The sequence below is a fragment of the Narcine bancroftii genome, chromosome 3 (assembly GCF_036971445.1).
Source record: "Narcine bancroftii isolate sNarBan1 chromosome 3, sNarBan1.hap1, whole genome shotgun sequence".
In the NCBI taxonomy this organism is placed as follows: domain Eukaryota; kingdom Metazoa; phylum Chordata; class Chondrichthyes; order Torpediniformes; family Narcinidae; genus Narcine; species Narcine bancroftii.
The window spans coordinates 336,606,697-336,625,778 of NC_091471.1; the positions used below are offsets into that span (position 1 = coordinate 336,606,697).

At 40.7% G+C, this 19,082-nt stretch overlaps 1 protein-coding gene across 1 annotated transcript in view; it reads left to right on the top strand.

The window, feature by feature from the left end:
* The window catches only part of cacna1g (calcium channel, voltage-dependent, T type, alpha 1G subunit), a 341,612-nt gene that overhangs the window by 130,056 nt on the left and 192,474 nt on the right, over window positions 1-19,082 (top strand). Inside the window, exons 17-18 of the mRNA XM_069923288.1 lie at window positions 5,767-5,952; window positions 9,646-9,760. Coding sequence (XP_069779389.1) covers window positions 5,767-5,952; window positions 9,646-9,760 — 301 coding nt within the window. The remainder of the gene's footprint in view (window positions 1-5,766; window positions 5,953-9,645; window positions 9,761-19,082) is intronic.

Consider the following 19,082-nt stretch of genomic DNA (forward strand, 5'->3'; position numbering starts at 1 on the left):
GGTTGCCACACAGGTTGATAGAATAGTTAAGAAGGCTTATGGGATGCTGGGCTTCATTAATAGGGGATTTCAGGAGTAGAGAGGTCATGTTGCAACTCTACAAATCTTTGGTGAGACCACACTTTGAGTATTGTGTTCAGTTCTGGTCACCTCATTATAGGAAGGATGTGGAAGCGATGGAGAGGGGGCAGAGGAGATTTACCAGGATATTGCCTGGATTGGGAAACCAGTCTTATGAGGCAAGTTTGGCAGAGCTGGGACTTTTGACTTTCGAGCGTAGAAGGTTGAGAGGAGTCTTGATAGAGGTCTGTAAGATTATGAGAAGCATAGAGAGGGTGGATAGCCAGCATCTGTTTCACAGGGCAGGGTCAGGAAACACCAGGGGATATCTGTGCAAAGTGAAGGGAGAGAAGTTTTGGGGAGACATCAGGGGTAAGTCTTTTTCACACAGAAAGTATAGTGGGAGCATGGAATGCCTTGCCAGGGATGATGGTGGAAGTTGAAACACTGGATGAAAGAAAAATAAAGGGTTATGGGGTAGGGAGGGTTTAGTACATTTTTTAGGGAGGAATATATGGGTCGGCACGACATTGAGGGCTGAAGTGCCTGTACTATGCTATATTGTTCTATGTTCTATGTTTTATATTAGAAAGAGATATTCAACCCAATCAGAAAGTAATGACGATGTGGTCTGTAGGACTATATCTCCTGGCTCCTCAAATACTTACCCAGATACATTAAATACCATGAGGATCTCTGCCTCACTACCTTTGTAGGCAGTGAATTCCAGACCTTTTCACCACCTGCTTTCTTTCTGAAATACACTCTAATCCTCGACCATCAACATAAATCCACATCTCTCCAGCTGTTGACCTCTCTGCTACAGTTCTTTTAACCCTGAACAAACAGCATAATTAATCCTTTGTAGCGACTACTCCGGTAGAGCTACTAAATACATAGGGTAAGTCAGCAAAGACTGTTTATTCAAATTTGCTTCCTCCTTTTATATCCCTCCTGGTCTTGGCCCCATAAGACTGGGAGTGATGTCACCATGTGCCTGCCACTATTCTGCGGGGCACAATGGGAGCCCCGCACTCTCTAGAAAGAGGCACAATGGTCCAGTTTGGTTCCTCGCCCAGGTGAGAGAGCAGCGACCCAGGCCATGGCTCTACACGTCCGCTCGGCCCATCTCAGTTAAATCTCCTCTTTGTCTCTTTGTTCCTTTGAAAATAAATTCCATGGTTCTGGTATCAAGTTGTTTCTTTTTTTTTGCTTCTCTTGTTTGGTACAGACAATGATATTAAACTCTGGCTTCACCAAATCCATGTAACGCACCCATCTGTCAGTAACTCTGCAGTTATTAATCCTCCATCCAAATGTGGTCCATTCTAGTAGTGAGATAAGAAAAGTGAAATTTTTGTATTGATTCCACCTCCTCTATCTTTCACAGTTTGAATAACCTTTTGTCCCAACCCAATTGAGGAATCATTCATTTTTATTTATTTAGAGATGTAACAAGCCTTTCCAACCACCCATGTGACTGATTATCTTTCTAACTCCCATACACCTATGGAGCGTAGGGGAAAACTGGAGCACCTGGAGGAAACCCAAGCAGACATGGAGAAAACATATAAACTCCTTATAGAGAATGGGGGATTTGCACCCAGGTCACTAGAACTGTAATAACATTACACTAATGCGACACTAGCTGTGCTGCCTCCATACAAGCCGCATATGTAGACTTGGCTCCATTCCTCTTAGAAATTCAGTGGTTCAGAAACACAGGAAGTCACTTCCTTTTTTCCATCACAGTACATCTGGAAAATTAGATGCAGCAAAGATCATTCTCGACTTTAAAATCATCGCTAGAGATGTAGAAGTATCCAAAGTTACTATTTCTTTGTGTATCCAAGATGATATTGATCATTTCCCCAGTAAGACAAGTAAATTCATGTAAAAATTCACCGAAATGCTGGAGGAACTTGGCCGGTCTTTTCAACGTCTATAGGAGACAAGGATATATTGGCGACATTTTGGCCCTGAGCCCTTCTTCAAGGAATATGCAGAATAAGCCAGAAGCAGGAAATCTCAGAAAGTCTCAGAATTCAAACAATGCTGGCTGGAGGCAGAATCCAGACCAACAAAAGATGTTAGTTGGATATGATAAGGGATTAGGTAGGAATTTAGCATGTTTGTATGAAAGGAGATGGAATGGAGAAACAGATAGGGAAAGATGACAGGGGAAGAAAGGGGGGGGTGGGATAAGGAAAGCCAGAGAAATTGTATCAATGCCATCCAGTTGGAGGGTGGTCAGTCGGAAGATGAGGATTTTTTTTCCCTCCAATTTACGGGTGGTCTCAATCTGGCATTGGATGAAACCATGAACAGACATGTCAGCTAGAGAATGGGATGGAGAATTGAAATGGGTGGCCACTGGGATATCCACATAATTGCAGCGGACAGAGTAGAGGTGCACAACAAAGCGATGTCCCAGTCTGCAACCAGTCTCTCCAATGTAGAAGAGACCATGACAGGAGCACCGGATGCAGTAGATGACCCCTGCCGATTCACAAGTGAAATGTTGCTTCACTTGAAGGACTCTTTGAGGCCCCGAGTGGTGCTGGGGGAGGAGGTGTTGGTACAAGTGGAACATCTCCTGCGGTCACAGGGGTAGTTACCAAGGGAACGATTGGTGGGGAGGGAGAAGTTAACAAGAGAGTCACAGAGGGAACAGTCCCTGCGGAAGGTGGAGAGGGGAGGAGAGGGAAATATGTGTTTAGTGGTGGGATCACGTAGTACATGGTGGAAATGGCAGAGGAAGATGTGTTGGATGCGGAGGCTGGGGGGTGGTAGGCGAAGGCAAGAGAAATCCTGTCCTTTTCGCAGAGGGGGCTAGGGCAGGTGTGCAAGTAATGGAGGATATGCGGGCGAGCGCCGAGTTGATGGTGGTAGAGGGAAAGCCATGTTGTTTGAAGAAGGAAGACATCTCTGATGATCTGGCATGGAAGTCCTCATCCAGAGAGATCGAGGAAAGGGAGAGTGTTTCTTGAGATGGACCAAGTGAATTTGAGGTAAGGGTGGAAGTTGGTAGCAAGGTAGATGAAGTGAACGAGCTCATCATGGGAACATGAGGCTGCACCAAAGTAGTCATCGATGTAGCAGAGGAAGAGTTGAGGGGCCTTGCCTGTGTCAGCTTGTAGCATGGATTGCTCCACATAGCCAACAAAAAAGGCAGGGATAGCTGGAACCCAAATGGGTCCCCATGGCTACCATTTAATCTTGAAAAAGTGGGGTGAGTCAAAGGAGAAATTATTGAGGGTGAGGACAATCTACCAGCCAGAGGAGGGTGGTGGTGGTGGAGGAGGGCTGGTTGGTTCTATTGACCAGGAAGAAACAAAGGGCTTTGAAGCCTTCAGTATGGGGAATGGAGGTCCATAGGGATTGAATATCCATGGTAAACATGAAGTGATCAAGTTCAGGGAACTGAAAGTTGTTGAAGTGTGTGGTTTGACTGGAGCCAACTCATTTTTTTTTTGACTCAGTCACTCTAGGTACAAATATTACTGAAAACAGAAATGTGTTGCACCTGCAGTCTTGAAGACCAGGGGGTCTATTTTTTGATTTCCTTTCCCACACATCAGTAAGGTTGACCATTTGAAGGACTCTGAAGTGCCAATCGATTTGTCCTGTGCCACAACGCAACTGGGCGGCACGGTTGGTGTAGCGGTTAACGCAACACCTTTAGAGCGCCAGCGATCGGGACCGAGGTCCAAATCCCTGTAAGGAGTTTGTATGTTCTTCCTGTATCTGCGTAGGTTTTCCCTGGGGGCTCTAGTTTCCTCCCACCGTTCAAAAAGTACCGGGGATGTAGGTTAATTGGGTGGCAAGTAGTGAGTCAGTGAAATTCAACAGTCTCAGGAAATCATACTTCAGAGATGGGAAAAAACAATATCTCATGAAAGGCAAACAACACAAACTCTTAAAACTATCCAACTCATCCTTTTCACATAGCAGCACCATTCTGTCTACATAACTATAAAGTAAAATGAACATTCACAGATTGGCATTCTAATGAGTGTTCATTTTTAGTTTCGGTCATGAATGCGAGGAGTTGATTGTAATATAATCAAGGTTCAAGATTCCTTTTATTGTCACATAATAATAAATTAAAAATGTACCATAGATGATATACTTTAACTTTTGTCCACCGGAAGGTAAACAAAGGTCACCATGAGCATTGCCCAGCACCCCTAACAGTAGGACAAAGAGAGTCCTTTGTGAGTCACTTGCCCTTTTTATGGAGTGATGCCACTGTGGTGATATGTAATTACGCCACTAGGTCACCAGGGGTCATCCCGGTGACCTTGTCTATAAAGCAGTCCAGAGCTACAGTCTAGCCTTTGTTAGGTAAAACATCATGAGATGGGAATGTGTAAGGAGTTACCCTGTGCGGGGCTGTAACAAGATGTGAATGCATCCTTGTACTTACAAGATAAGAGAGACATTGATGGATTGAGAGGCAGGAAGCTAGCAGGGAAAGGATAGCAACAGTTTTAGTCATTGGACAAGTAATGATATGATGATGTTCTAAGCACGTATCCAAGGGTATAAAAAATCACCATTTTGCTGATAACGGCAGAATGCATTCTCCGACTAACATTGTTAGTCGCAAGTGTTACAATCCGGTAATAAAGAACAAAGAACCCTGATTTCGACTCAGTCTGGTGTTTGTCTCACTCATTCATGAACAAAGCAGACCTAACACCTTCCAGGTTCGTCTTGCAGAGAGACAAGACCTCTTAGTGAACATATTAGTTTATTAAAGCTGTCTTATACTCGCATTGCTGGTGTGGTTATTGTCAGTACAGCCACATTGAAGCCAACTCAACAAGGAAAAAAAATGTTGTCTTACCTTTTATGGAGAAGGCCTATAAGGTCGATCCAGAGTTGCTTTTATGGAGAGCAGTGTCGGGAGCCAGCCTCCTGAGCTGAGGGAGGCGGGGGCAAGTAGTGTAGTAGCGCTGCCCGTTGCCTTGAGGTCAAATGTGTGCCGAGCAATGCCCATCTTCGTTTCTCATAATCCCCCATGCAGCTGGAACGGCTCTGGGAAACACTGAGCCGTTCCAGCTGCATGGGGGATTATGGGTAATGAAGGTAGCCATTGATCCCGCATTAAAACAAAAAGAGGCTTGCCCTGCCGGGCTCCACCATGCCCTTGTCTGCCTTCTTCTGGCCCGGCTCGATGAGGGAGCGAGGGCCAGAGGGGGATTGGGAAGAGGACATTTCCAGGTGGCAGAAGGGAGCTCTAACCTCAGCACCAATTACTGTGGGAGTCCTGGTGGTGGCTTTTGGGTCGTGGGCTGATGGCATCATCAGTCCACCCCTAAACAGCCGCATTTCCTTTTTGGACTGAGGTGGAGCAGGTTGCTCCACCTCTGAGACTACCCTTAGGATGGATTGGAGTTTGCATGCTGGATCCACACGTGGAGGTTTTATGAAGGTAAGCGATGTAGGGCCGAGAATATCCGCCTTTACATTTGCTCATTTTTTTCACTATAAAAAGGGTTTATGAATTAGTCTCCAGCACTCCCGCAGCCTCTGCAAGCACGAGTTCTCGGGCCAGAATGGCCTGTTACTGTCCCCTATGTCTAATATTTTTTTAATTTTAAAAATGTTTTGAGACCCATGCATATGATATCTATTCATAAGTTCTCATGCTAATGTTGTGTTTTCCCTTTAATTGATCGACCTTTCACTGCCCTCCAGTGTGTGGGAGATTGTGGGCCAGCAAGGTGGAGGTCTCTCCGTGCTGCGAACCTTCCGGCTGATGCGAGTGCTGAAGTTGGTGCGGTTCATGCCAGCCCTGCAGCGCCAGCTGGTGGTCCTGATGAAAACCATGGACAACGTTGCCACCTTCTGCATGCTGCTGATGCTTTTCATCTTCATCTTCAGGTGAGTGAGGCACAGAGTCCCTTTCTTCAAACTGTACCTCTCCTGCTCATGAACATGCAGACCCTAAAGCATCTCCCGGCTGTGTGGATGGATCAGGAGGCAATATTCATCAGTAACAGATCCTGTGCACTGTTCAATGCTGGAGGAATTCATCAGGTCACACAGTATCCATGGAAAGCAATAGGCTGTCGATGCTTCCAATTGGAACACCTCTCCTGTGCGCTGTCCCTTCTGCCTGAATCAGAAAATTGAGTGGATTTGTTCCAGAGTATGGTCTCTGTCCCAGGCTTCCCTGAACTCCACCTCAATAATGCACTGGCCTCTAACCTTTCGTTGGCAGAATTTCCTTCTGTCTACTGAAGACCAATTCATTGGCAAATAAACGCAAAACTGACCAGTCATTGAGAATGGATTTTCCCTTTATTGCTATCAGGATCTTTTCTCAAATCAGCTATGATTTACTTGTTTTTCATAATTTACTCTTTTAATATTTATGTTCATTGGTAGGAAAAGGTTAATAAGTCGATGATTAAATGCAAGCCTATTCCCTTGAATTGAGATAGCAAGGTGAGAATGAAAACGTGTCATTTTGCATGATTTACATCTGACATTATGCATAATATCCAAGCACCTTTTCATGCCCTACCGTTCAATTAGATTATGACTGATTGGTATCTTAATTCTGAGCACCCATCCTTAAGAACATCTTTCAGTCCATGTACCAAAATAAATTGTAAAATTTGTCAGAAAGTAATTAGGACATAGAACACTACAGCACAGTACAGGCCATTTGGCCCTCGATGTTGTGCCGATCCATATATTCCTTTTAATATCCTAATATTTCAGCCACCATCCCAGGCAAGGCATTCCAGACACTCACAACTCTATGTGTAAAATACTTACCCCTGATGACTCCCTTAAAGTTCCCTCCCTTCACTTTGTACAGATGTCTTCTGGTGTTTGCTGATCCTGTCCTGGGAAACGAGTGCTGGCTGTCCACCACATCTATGCTTCTCGTAATCTTGTAGACCACTATCAAGTCTCCTCTCATCCCTCTACACTCCAAAGAGAAAAGTCCCAACTTTGCTAACTTTGCATCGTAAGATTTGTTTTCCAATCCAGGCAACATCCTGGTAAATCTCCTCTGCACCCTTTCCATAGCTTCCACGTCCTTCCTGACATGAGGTGACCAGAACTGAACACAATACTCAGTCTGACCAGAGATTTGTGGAATTGCAACATGACTTCTTTACTCCTGAACTCAATCTCCCTATTAATGAGGCCTAGCATCCCATAGGCCTTCTTAACTATCCTATCAACTTGTGCTGTGACCTTGAGGGATGTATGGATTTGAACCCCCAAGGTCCCTTTGTTCATCCACACTCTTAAGTAACCCTATACTCAGCCTTCTGGTCTATCCTTCCAAACTATATCACCACACTTATCCAGATTGAAATCCATTTGCCACTCTTCTGCCCAACTCTGCATCCTGTCTAAATCCTTTCATAACCTTCGACAACCTTCAGCTCCATCGACTACTCCTTCAACCTTCATACTGACCCATCCTTCTGCCTCTTCATCCAGGTCATTTATAAAAACCACAAAGAGCAGGAGTCCCAAAACAGATAGATCCCTGTGGCACTCCACTAGTCACTGACCTCTAGGCAGAATACTTTCCTTCCATTATTACTATCTGTTTTCTTCCCGCAAGCCCATTTTTTTTATCCACAGTCAAGGTTCCACCAATCCCATGCCTCATGACTTTCTGGATGAGACCCTCATGGGGGATCTTGTGAAATACCTTGCACAAATCCATGTAGGCCATGTCTGCCACTCTACCTTCATCAATTTCTTTTGTTACCTCCTCAAAAAACTCAGGCTCGTGAGGCACGACCTTCGCTTCATAAAGCCATGCCGACTATCCTTGAGTAGACTGTACTTCTCCAAATGCTCATAGATCCTATCCTTAAGAATCCTCTCCAATAGTTTTCTCACCACTGGCGTAAGACTCACTGGTCTATAATTCCCAGGATTCTCCCTATTACCTTTTTTTTAAACAATTGGTTGGATTATGTGAAATTTTGATTTTGATCTTACTGAAGGTAGGTTACTGTTATATGTGGATTGTGGAGGTCATATGGCCTCCCTCTCTGAAACTTATTCGTAGGTCGTATCAACTGCCAATCAAGGTTGGACTCCGGCCACCCATTAGTGCACACCTTACTGTTGGCTCATTTAAATTAGTCAGTGTCCTTGTTGGCCAGACGCCCAGTTCAATACAGTATAAAACATCGATGCTTAGCACATTTCTCTCTCTCTGCCTCGTGGTCCAAGCCCCGGACATCGCTCCACGCCAGGACACTTCTGTGGACGTCGCTGGAAGAGACACGGGTAAGGTGTGCACTACACTTAAGCTGAATTGTAGTACTGCAGTAGTTCAGTGCTTGCAGAGAGTTGCACCCTGTTGGTTCAGGGAATCAGAGTGGGTTTGAAAGTCCCTGACTGTAGAATGTGTATACGTGCATGAGCATGTAGAAAATAGGTGGCCACTGGAATTCAAGTCCAACCTGGGTCCAATGTGAATGTCTATATAGTTGTTTAGTAGTAGAGTAATTAAGTATCATTTGACATTCTCCCCTGTTTGTCTCCTGTGTGTTCAATAAAGTTATCTGTATTTATAACACTTGTGTCCAGACTCATCTCTCTGTGAACTAACCGAACCTGACACTCTTCCGAACACAACAGTTACCTCCCTTAAAGGATATTAGTGAAATGAGTTTTTTTTTTCCCCAACAGCCCAGTAATTTCATGAATATGGTCTCTTTTAAATAAACTTTAAATTTTAAATTTAAATTTAGACACACATTACGGTAATAAGCCCTTTTGGCTCATGAGCCCATGCCACCTAATTACTCCTAATAAACCTAAACTCCAGTATGTTTTGAATGGTGGGAGGAAACTGGAGTCCCTGAGGAAAACCTACGCAAACACTGGGAGAAGGTACAAATTCCTTACAGACAGTGTGGGATTCAAACCTTGGTCCTGATTGCTGGAGCTTTTAAGGCGTTGTGTTAATCACAACTCCAACCGTGCCGCCCTTTACCACTTACTTCTCTCTAAATTCAAAATTATAAAGTGAAGTTAAATTTTGCAAGGTGGTGGAATTTGAACTCAAATCTTTGGATTATTAGTCTGGGTCTCTGGATAATTAGTCCAGTAATTTGACAAATATGCCATTGTGCTTTTGGTAATCATATGCTCAGTATGGCTCTGTCACTTTCCTTAGTTACAGGTTGCATTTAATGTAGCTTACCTGCACTGAACTGTTTGTGGCCCAGTTGGTACCAGCATGCAACACAATAGCATCAGTCCATTGAAGTCAATCGAGCCAATTCTGAAGGCAGAGTGCAAACCAAAGGTGCAGCTTTATAGCTCATTTAACATTATTAACTGGAGATGAATTTCAAGATGACAATCTTCGATCAACAACTTCGAGGACAATCAGGATACATGGGATAATGAACAGGGAGAAATGCCTGATGAGCCAAATCTCTTTTATGTAAGATTAGTGGGTTCTGAGATGAGATGACCGGAGTGTTTTAAAACTTACACTGATGGCAAAATGTATCATAAATGAGGTTATTAAATCTTGGAAAGATATACGAAGTTACACTACATTCTGTTCTTTTACAGTATTCTCGGAATGCATCTTTTTGGCTGCAAGTTTGCATCAGAAAAGGAAGGAGACACTCTTCCTGACAGAAAGAATTTTGACTCACTTCTCTGGGCTATTGTAACTGTCTTCCAGGTATGGAAAACTACGTTCAACCTTTATGAAGCATAGGCTAAGGTTCAGCACGTACACAGGTATAGTTTTAGGCTGCACTTTTGGAAAGATGTTGAGTTCCAGGACAGGGTGGAGAGGAGATTTACCAGTAATGAGGCACTCCAGATATATGGGAAATGTAAGGAAACACTCAAGCAATCCTGATGTAGGGACCAGGCTCGAATCGTTGGTTACCCTACAGATGTTGAGCATCCCGCTGAATTTCTCCAGCTTATTTGTGTATTGCACTGGACCCCGGCATCCGCAAATGTTCTTGATTTTCAGCTATGAGCATTTGTTTCACCCTGCTGCTCAACACCACTCAAGATTACAGGAGTGAGATATCAATTAACGCTGTTGCATATTCTGGGAGATTCTTATCTTTAGCACATTAGACCATGGAGCACCCAGAATGAACATTATGTTCTGCACATTCCACCTATGTCCTACCAGGTGCTTTAATTTTCAGATTAAACATGGATTTTTTTTTTATTTAATTTTTTTTTTCCCCCTTTGGGTCCCAGTCCTTCAAATGAGGATTAGGCATAGAAAATGGAATTAATTCTGATATAACGGTGTTTTTACTGAAAACACATCCTTCGATTCAGTACATTGATTCCACTTATACCATACCTTCATCAAATGATTCAATACAGGTACTTTGTAAAAGCAAAGGATTCCATTTATATATAAAGTTATGTATTGATCTTTCCTGTATCTTGTCCATTTCCACATTAGCCCACATCGGTGGATGATCAATATCAAACAATCTATTAATAAACTTCAACTGCGCAACTTGATAATAATTTTGAAAATGTGGCAGTTGCAGGCCTCCCAAATCATACTTCCACATCAGTTTTTGCATAGATACTCAAGATAGCTTACCTTTCCACAAAAACAAACAAATTACTTTAGTTCATTCCTTAAAAAACTTTCCTGGTATAGCACTAGGAATAGATTGAAAATTATTTAATTGATAAAATGTAGACATACAGCAGGGTAAAAAGCTATTTTACTTTATGAATCAATGTTGCTCAATTAACACACAATTAACCTGTCAGACTATTTTGCTCCCTAGGCTAGGCTGAGCGTGGGCTGTGCAGGGTGGGGGGGTGGGGGGGTGGTGGGGGTAATGTTGGCTGAGGGGGGCTGACAGGACTGAGTGGTGGTACGTCATGTGCCGCGCAGGAGGCTCTCAAGCAGTGTGTCAGTCAAGTGGAAGTCAGAATCGAAGGGGTGGCCTGGGAGCTCAGCCAAAAAAGGCGGCCAGCGTCGGTTGCTTTGAGCCGGCGGCCAAGCGAGGCAGAAGGCTGGACACGAGGTGCAGAGCTGCAGGAGGAGCGGGCCATCGGGGTGGGTGTTGCCGAACGCTGGTGGCTCTCAAGCCCTCCACCAGCCCTCAGGCACACATTGGCACCGTAGCACTGTCCATGCCCCAACCCCTCATCTAATTCCTGATGTGGCAGCAGGGGTGCAGTGCTGCTGAGCCTGGAGTTTATGGAGCGCCCCACCAGATTGCGGCAACGGCTCAATGGAAGAGCAATAGGCGTCTTCCTTACCTATAATTCCCCCACACCGCTGGAACCGCCCTGGTGCTGGGTAAGGAAGACAGCCATTGCTCCCATATTGAGACAGCCGCCACCTACTTCTCTCCCAACAGTGCTTGGGGGCTGAGAGTCACTTTTCCACTATGGGCGTGGGGATTACAGGAACTGGGACAACATAGATTTGGGGGGGGTCTCCCTCTCAAAACAGAGAATTTATTATGGGAAATTAACGTTACTTATGTGTAATGTTATCTACCGTAAAAAGTGTCAGTTTTTGGAGGTTGTCGGTTTTTGGAATTCCGGATAAAAGGTTAGGCACTTGGATGGAGCTGCTAAAGTAAATGTTGATCTCCAGGAAAATGAGACCAGGGAATAAATTGACAGAGAATTTGAACAAATCTTGCATGTGCCTTCATGGTATTAAGTATTAAAAGCGTCTCACTAACTATAGAAAATCCAAGTTGAAAAGAGAGAGAGTCATTTTCAACAGTTACAATAACTTGAAACATTGGTTGAGATCTTCCAAAATTTCTTGGGTGCTGTAAATTTCCCAGCAGACTGGAAAGCTACATATGTAAAGGAAGGAGGATGACAGAAAGCACCCTGGCATCTCTCACCAGGAAAATACTATGATCCATTATCCATGCCCCACTTTACAAATACTTGCTTTACGCAAATTCACTTTTGCGAAGAAACCTGTGTTCGTTATCCAAAAGAAATTTGAATGGGTTTTCGCTTTTACGAAAATAGCCTTCAATAGTAGTGAATGATTCTTCACTTAATGCCATTTCAGCTTACAAAAGGTTTCATAGAAACACTTTACTTTCGTAAAGCAGGGTCTACCTGTAACTGGTAGCTGAATAATTAGAAAATCATATTACAACCGAAACTAATCGCAAAGATTTCGTAATAGGGAAATTGTATTTTGCAAAGTTATCAGAGTTCTTTGAGAATGCGCTGAACGGCGTGGATAGTAGAAGGGATGAATATGTATGGGGGATTAGCCTATTGCTAGAAAGTGAAGGGTCTGAATAAACAGAACATTTTCAAGCTGGCGCAGCATCAAAGCCAAAACCTCAGCCATCTATTATCCATATTAATAACTCACATAATGACTGGGTGAATTGTTGCCAAAGCTGCTGACAGGACAAAGATGGATGGAAAAACCAATTGTGGAAGACGTGTCTGCAAAGATATATCAATAGGATAAATGAATATACAAACTTGGACAGATTGTGTACAATGTGGGGAATTGTGAAGCTATTCACTTTATTTTTTTTTTATTTAATGACACACTATGCCACCTAACTAACTTGCAATCCCCGTATGTATCGGAGGGTGGGAGGAAACTGAAGTGCCCAGAGAAAACCCACTCAGGTCACAGGGAGAACGTATAAACCTCTTACAGATAGTGCCAGATTCAAATCTAGTCATGGCACTATAGGAGTATTACTCTAAACGCTACACTAAACATGCCACTGTACTCTCTCATGGAAGGAAGAAGAGCGAGGCAGAATACTGCTACAGTCAAGAGAGACTATAGAATGCTGTGATACAGAGAGTGTCCGTGGACAGTTGATTCCCATTTTACAGCTTTTTGGGTTGCAGCAATTTGCCTTTACAGAATTCACAAACCACTACCCAAATGTTTGAGCCATGGAATATTTGCAGTCACACAATTTGTGTGAAACAAAACCAAATAACTAAATAAATGTGTAATTTTTCCACTCACTTTTCTTCATGTGAACACAGATGATATGGAAATTCACAACTGGGACTGTTGCCCTTCCCCAATGCAAAGTACATCTGCACTTGAAAAGAAGAAAGTCGGCATGCAGGTTGAGCAAATAGTTAAACAAAAAGAATATTACCTTTTTTTTATTGCTAAGGGGATGGAATGTAAAAGTAGGGTTAAAATTGTACAGGACATTAGTGAGACTATCTAAAATACGAGTTTTTATCTTCTTATGTAAGGAGAAACAGTGATGCTCTGCACACAGATATAATTGAAAGATATAAAATTCTGAATGTGCTCTGCAGGGTAGATGTTGTATGGATGCCTATACTCACAGTGAAATCCAAATGAATGGGGAATAGATACAGAATGGAAAGTCACTAATTTCAAAGGAAATGAGGAGGGATTTCTTCTCTTAAAGATTCATTGAGAATTCTGTGAAATTCTTTTTTTTTAATTTTATTTAAAATCATAGCAACATCAATTAGAATAAATTCATATGCAGAAAATATATCTTTCTTTGGCTTGGCTTCGCGGATGAAGATCTATGGAGGGGTAATGTCCACAATAGCTGCAGGCTCGTTTGTGGCTGACAAGTCCGATGCGGGACAGGCAGACACGGTTGCAGCGGTTGCAAGGGAAAATTGGTGGGTTGGGGTTGGGTGTTGGGTTTTTCCTCCTTTGTCTTTTGTCAGTGAGGTGGGCTCTGTGGTCTTCTTCAAAGGAGGTTGCTGCCCGCCGAACTGTGAGGCGCCAAGATGCACGGTTTGAGGCGATATCAGCCCACTGGCGATGGTCAATGTGGCAGGCACCAAGAGATTTCTTTAGGCAGTCCTTGTACCTCTTCTTTGGTGCACCTCTGTCTCGGTGGCCAGTGGAGAGCTCGCCAAATAACACGATCTTGGGAAGGCAATGGTTCTCCATTCTGGAGACGTGACCTACCCAGTGCAGTTTGATCTTCAGCAGCGTGGATTCGATGCTGTCGGCCTCTGCCATCTTGAGTACTCCAACAGAAAATATATAGATAATAACAACCCCCCCCCCCAACTTCCCTTTCCCTCCCCACTAATACCCATCTTTCTTAGTGGGTAGATATAGAGGAAGAAAGAAAGAATAAAGGAGATAATCAATTATGCAAATATTCAATTATTTGGCTGTGAAACCCAAGATGCCACTGGAATGGATTGAGAGTTCAAATCTTCAAACCAAGAATTTTAAAATATGGGCTCCATACTTTTACCAAAAAATATATATTTATCCCTCAAATGATATGTTATCTTTCAAGAGGGATACAAGATTTCATTTCAGTATCCCATCTTTGCATTCCTAAAACTAAATCAGGTTTCCAAGTAATAGCCAAATATTTTTTAGATAAAGCCAAAGCTAAATGTAAAAATTCAATTTAATACATAGTCAATCTTAATCTTAAAACAATTGTCTTAATATCTCCTAATAAACACAACATTGGATCAAACAGAAGTTCAACTTTTCATATATTTTTTCCAAAAATAGTTTAACTTGTACCTTAGAACAAGTCGAATGAAAAGAAGTACCTATCTCTTCACTACATTTAAAACATAAATCTGAAGAAATTGAATTCAATCTCTTTAACTTTTGAGGAGTTGATATAAAAAAATTATATTGTTCTAATCTATATCTTACATTTATAGCCTTAGTCATATTATCGTTACATAATTCCTCCAAACATTGTCTTCTATCTTCCTATTCAAATCAGTTTCCCATTTTAATCTTGATTTATTAATATTTGATTTAAACATTATATTTTGTAATAACATATATTTCAGAAATAAATTTATTTATTTCTCCTTTAGTAAGTAATAGCATATTTTCTAAGTAATTTTAAACTATGTCCAATCTTTTCAGTTAAAAAAAACTTTTACTTGATAATAGCAAAAAAATGTATTAGTAGGAATCTCAAATGTTTCCCTCATTTGATTAAAAGATATAACTTTCCCCACTTCAAAACAATCTTCAACTTTTTAATTTCTGTTGATTCTGTATCTTCAAAAACTGATTATTGACAGGAAAAGGAAAAAGCTTATTTTGGTATAAAGGTGTTTTCAAAGAAATCTTACCTTTTCGACTTATCTCATAATCAATTTTATTCCATAGTTCAATTAAATGCTTCAATATTGGTGGATCTCTTCCGATTAACAGTTTTGAGTTCCATTTATAAACAAATTCTCATCAATTTTAGCAAACTCTCTATTTGCCCAAACAGAGGATTTATTTGAGTCAGACATTCCACTAATAAATTTCAATTGCACTGCTTTATAATAATTCTGAAAATATAGAAGTTGTAAACCTCCTAATTCAAATTTCCAAGTTAATTTCTCCAAGGGAACTCTCCATAAAATTTTTCTAATGATTGATTAAGATCTTTAAATTTTTTTGGAAGTATTTGGCAAGGAATAAACTGAAAAAGATATTGGACAAATATTCATTTTAAAACAATTCACTCTACCTATTAAAGTTATGGGTAAATCATTCCACTTATTTAAATCATCTTTAATTTTATTAAATAACAGTAAATAACTTACACAAAATATATAGATTTCTATCAGTTTTAATACCTAAATATTTAATAGGATTTTGTGTCCATTTAAATTGAGCAATTTGTTTACATCGATCATAATCTCCCTCAACTAACACCATAACTTCACTTTTATCCAAATTAATTTTATAACCAGATATTTCCCCATAGTATTGTAATTTCTTAGATAAAAAAAATAATGAATTTTCAGGATCTGTTACATAGATTAATACATCATCAGCAAAATTACTAATCTTATATTCCTCTTTATCAACTTTAATTCCTTTAATAATAACAGCTTGTCTGATTAATTATGCTAACAGTTCAATTGCCAAAACAAATAATGCCAGATATAAAGGACAACCTTGTCTATCTGACCTAGTTAATGAGAAAGAAGAGGAAATTTGTCCATTAGTAACCACTCTAGCCAAAGAATTTCTATATAAAGTCTTAATCCAGTTAATAAATATTGACCCAAATTGAAATTTTACCAAAGTTTTAAATAAATAATTCCAATCTAATCTATCAAAAGTCTTTTCAGCATCTAATGATAACATTAAAATCTGACTTCTTGGAAATATGAATTAAACTAATTAATTTAGCCATATTTTCAGCAGAATATCTCTTTCCAACAAATCCCAATTGATCAATTGGGATTCAGGTTCAATTTCTTCACAAAAACTTTAACTACAATCTTAGAATTAACATTTAATAAAGATATAGGTCTCTAAGATTCTGGTTTTAATAAATCTTCATCTTAAGTATTACTGTTTTTATAGCATTTGAAAAAGATTTGTGGTAATGAACAAGTTTGAGTTAATTATTTTAATACATTTAAGGCATTAATAAACCTTTGAACTTTTTACAAAAGTCACACATAAAGCCATCTTCACCTGGAGATTTATTATTTTGCATAGAATTTAAAGGTTTAATAACTTCCTTCAGCATAAATGGAGAATTTAAATCCTTACAAGCTTGACAATTTAAAGATGGAAGTTGAAGCTTCTGTAAAAATTCATTAATTTTTCCTTCTTCATCTACTGACTGAGATATATATAGCTTAGTATAATACTCCTTAAAAGAATCACTTATATCTTGCAGATTATAAGTCACTTTTGAATTTTTAGCAGCGTTAATAGTTCTTGATGCTTGTTCCATTTTCAATGGCCAAGCTAATACCTTATGTGCTCTTTCTCCTAATTCATAATATTTCTGTTTCGTTCTATCAATTAATTTCTCAATTCTGTGAATTCTTCAGTCTCAAGATCTGTGGAGGTTAATCATTTAATAGATTCAAGGTTGAATTGACACATTGTTTTTGGTTTGTCACAGAGGTGGGTTATGGGAAATAAGCAGCAAATGAAGCTTAGGTTAGTTGTAATCTTGTTGAATTGCAGATTAAGATCAAGAGGCCATATTGTTGACTCCAGCTCCCAGTCTTTATTTGGCGGAACTGTTAATTATGCACAGACGCAAATTTCAAGGCAAACATGCTTCTTAACACTTCTCCCAAAGAACTGGCTGGAATTTAGAGAAATGAGATGGAAGACACCTTGCTAATTGATGAATAAGACTTTCCAAGTACAACTGTTAATTATGTGCATAATTCTATGTGTTGGATAAGTCTGTTTTCCTCTTAGAATTTAATTAGAATAATCACACAATAAAGTAGTTTTTGATTCCTCAAGTTATGCACTTCAATTTAAAACTCTCAGGGTGTTGAAATCCTGTAACATCTTCTCACCCAGGGGTGGCCAAACATTTTTTGGTTGTGGGCCACAAACAGAAAAATATAAGGAGTCATGGGGCAAACAATATTGAGCCTGGCAGTTTTAAACCAGCTGCAAGCAAAACAGTGTTTTTAGACCTGAAAACCCCCGTGCTATCAAAAATTCATTTTCTATTCCACAGCACTACTGAACAGTTTAACTGTTGGCATTATAGTCGTTTATTGATGTGCTCACATATTGCAGTAGGCATTTCTGTATCTCCTGCTCTTAAATTTGATTTATATTTATATTTAGACAGACAGTATGGTAACAGGCCATTTTGGCCCATTAGTCCATGCCACCCAATTCACACCCAATTAACCTACACCCCCGGTTCGTTTTGAACAGTGGGAGGAAAATGGAGCCCCCAGGGAAAACCCGCACAGACATGGGGAGAATGTACAAACGCCTTCCAGACAACGTGGGATTCGAACTCCGGTCCCAATAGCTGGAGCTGTAAATGCGTTGCACTAACTGCCACACCAACTGAGCCGACCATCCAAAAAAAATGAAACTCTTTAAAAAGCAGTGCAAAATAAAATAAGAACAGGAGAAAAGATCAAGAAAAGGACAAGGCCATCTCCAACATTCCTCCACAACTCTCAGTGAATACAGTCATGGCCCAAGTGTCCACTTTAATAATTATGAAGCAATATGTAAGTATATAGCTATTAAAGATGGGCTATTAAAATTAACAGATTTCTTGCAAATCAAACAAACACACTTCTCCATGACTTCTGTGAAAAGGTATTAATTTTTACACCGTGTCTGAAATGTTCGGCACTCCCCTGCTATTTTTCATCTTTTCGGTTCCGCCATGTTTATTCAACTGAGATAAACATTTTGTTTTTAACTGGGGTAAACGTTTTCACATTACATTGCAACAGATGTCCAGTAGTTGTTCAAAATGGCAGTGACATCTAGTGTTGAAACTGAGAAGTGCAATGCACATTCAGTGCAATATATTGTTCGAGGCTCTGTTCTAATGGGCCATATTCCTTTTTAAAATTCACCCTCGGCCACTTAAAAATGATGCAGTGGACCCAGATGCCATAGTTTGGCTACCCATCCTCTAACTGATGTCCCAGGCACTGGTTGATTGAGGTCTGACAAGCACAACCATCTTCCTTTATTTGAGGTTTAACTCCAGACATTCGAATGTTTTTCCTTTAATACCCATTGACTTCAGCTGGAGCCAGACATCTTGATGCCCCGCAGAGTCAATTGCTTGATGTCAAGAATGGTCACTCACACCTTAACTCTGGTATTCAGCTCCTTAGTCTGCCTGGAGTTAAGTAGTCTTGGCAACACTCAAACTGAGTAGTTTAGTGGTGAGTGATGGATATTTAATTGTCCATGACTAGATGCGGTAGGACTACATAACTTTTATCTGATCCTTAATTTTTTTTTAGATAGTTTAGCTCTGTTTATTGCATGTGATCTTTGTAGTTTAGAACCATAGAACACTACATCACAGAAAAGGTCCCTTTAGTCCATCTAGTCTGTGCCGAACTATTATTCTACCTAGTCCCATTGACCTCCACCTAGACCATAGCCCTCCATACCCATCCATGAACCTACTCAATTTTCTTTTTAAAATGTCAAAATCACACCCATATTCACCACTTTGGCTAGCAACTCCATACTCTCCCCCTAATGCTCCGCTTAAACATCTCACCTTTAACCTTTAGCCCATGTC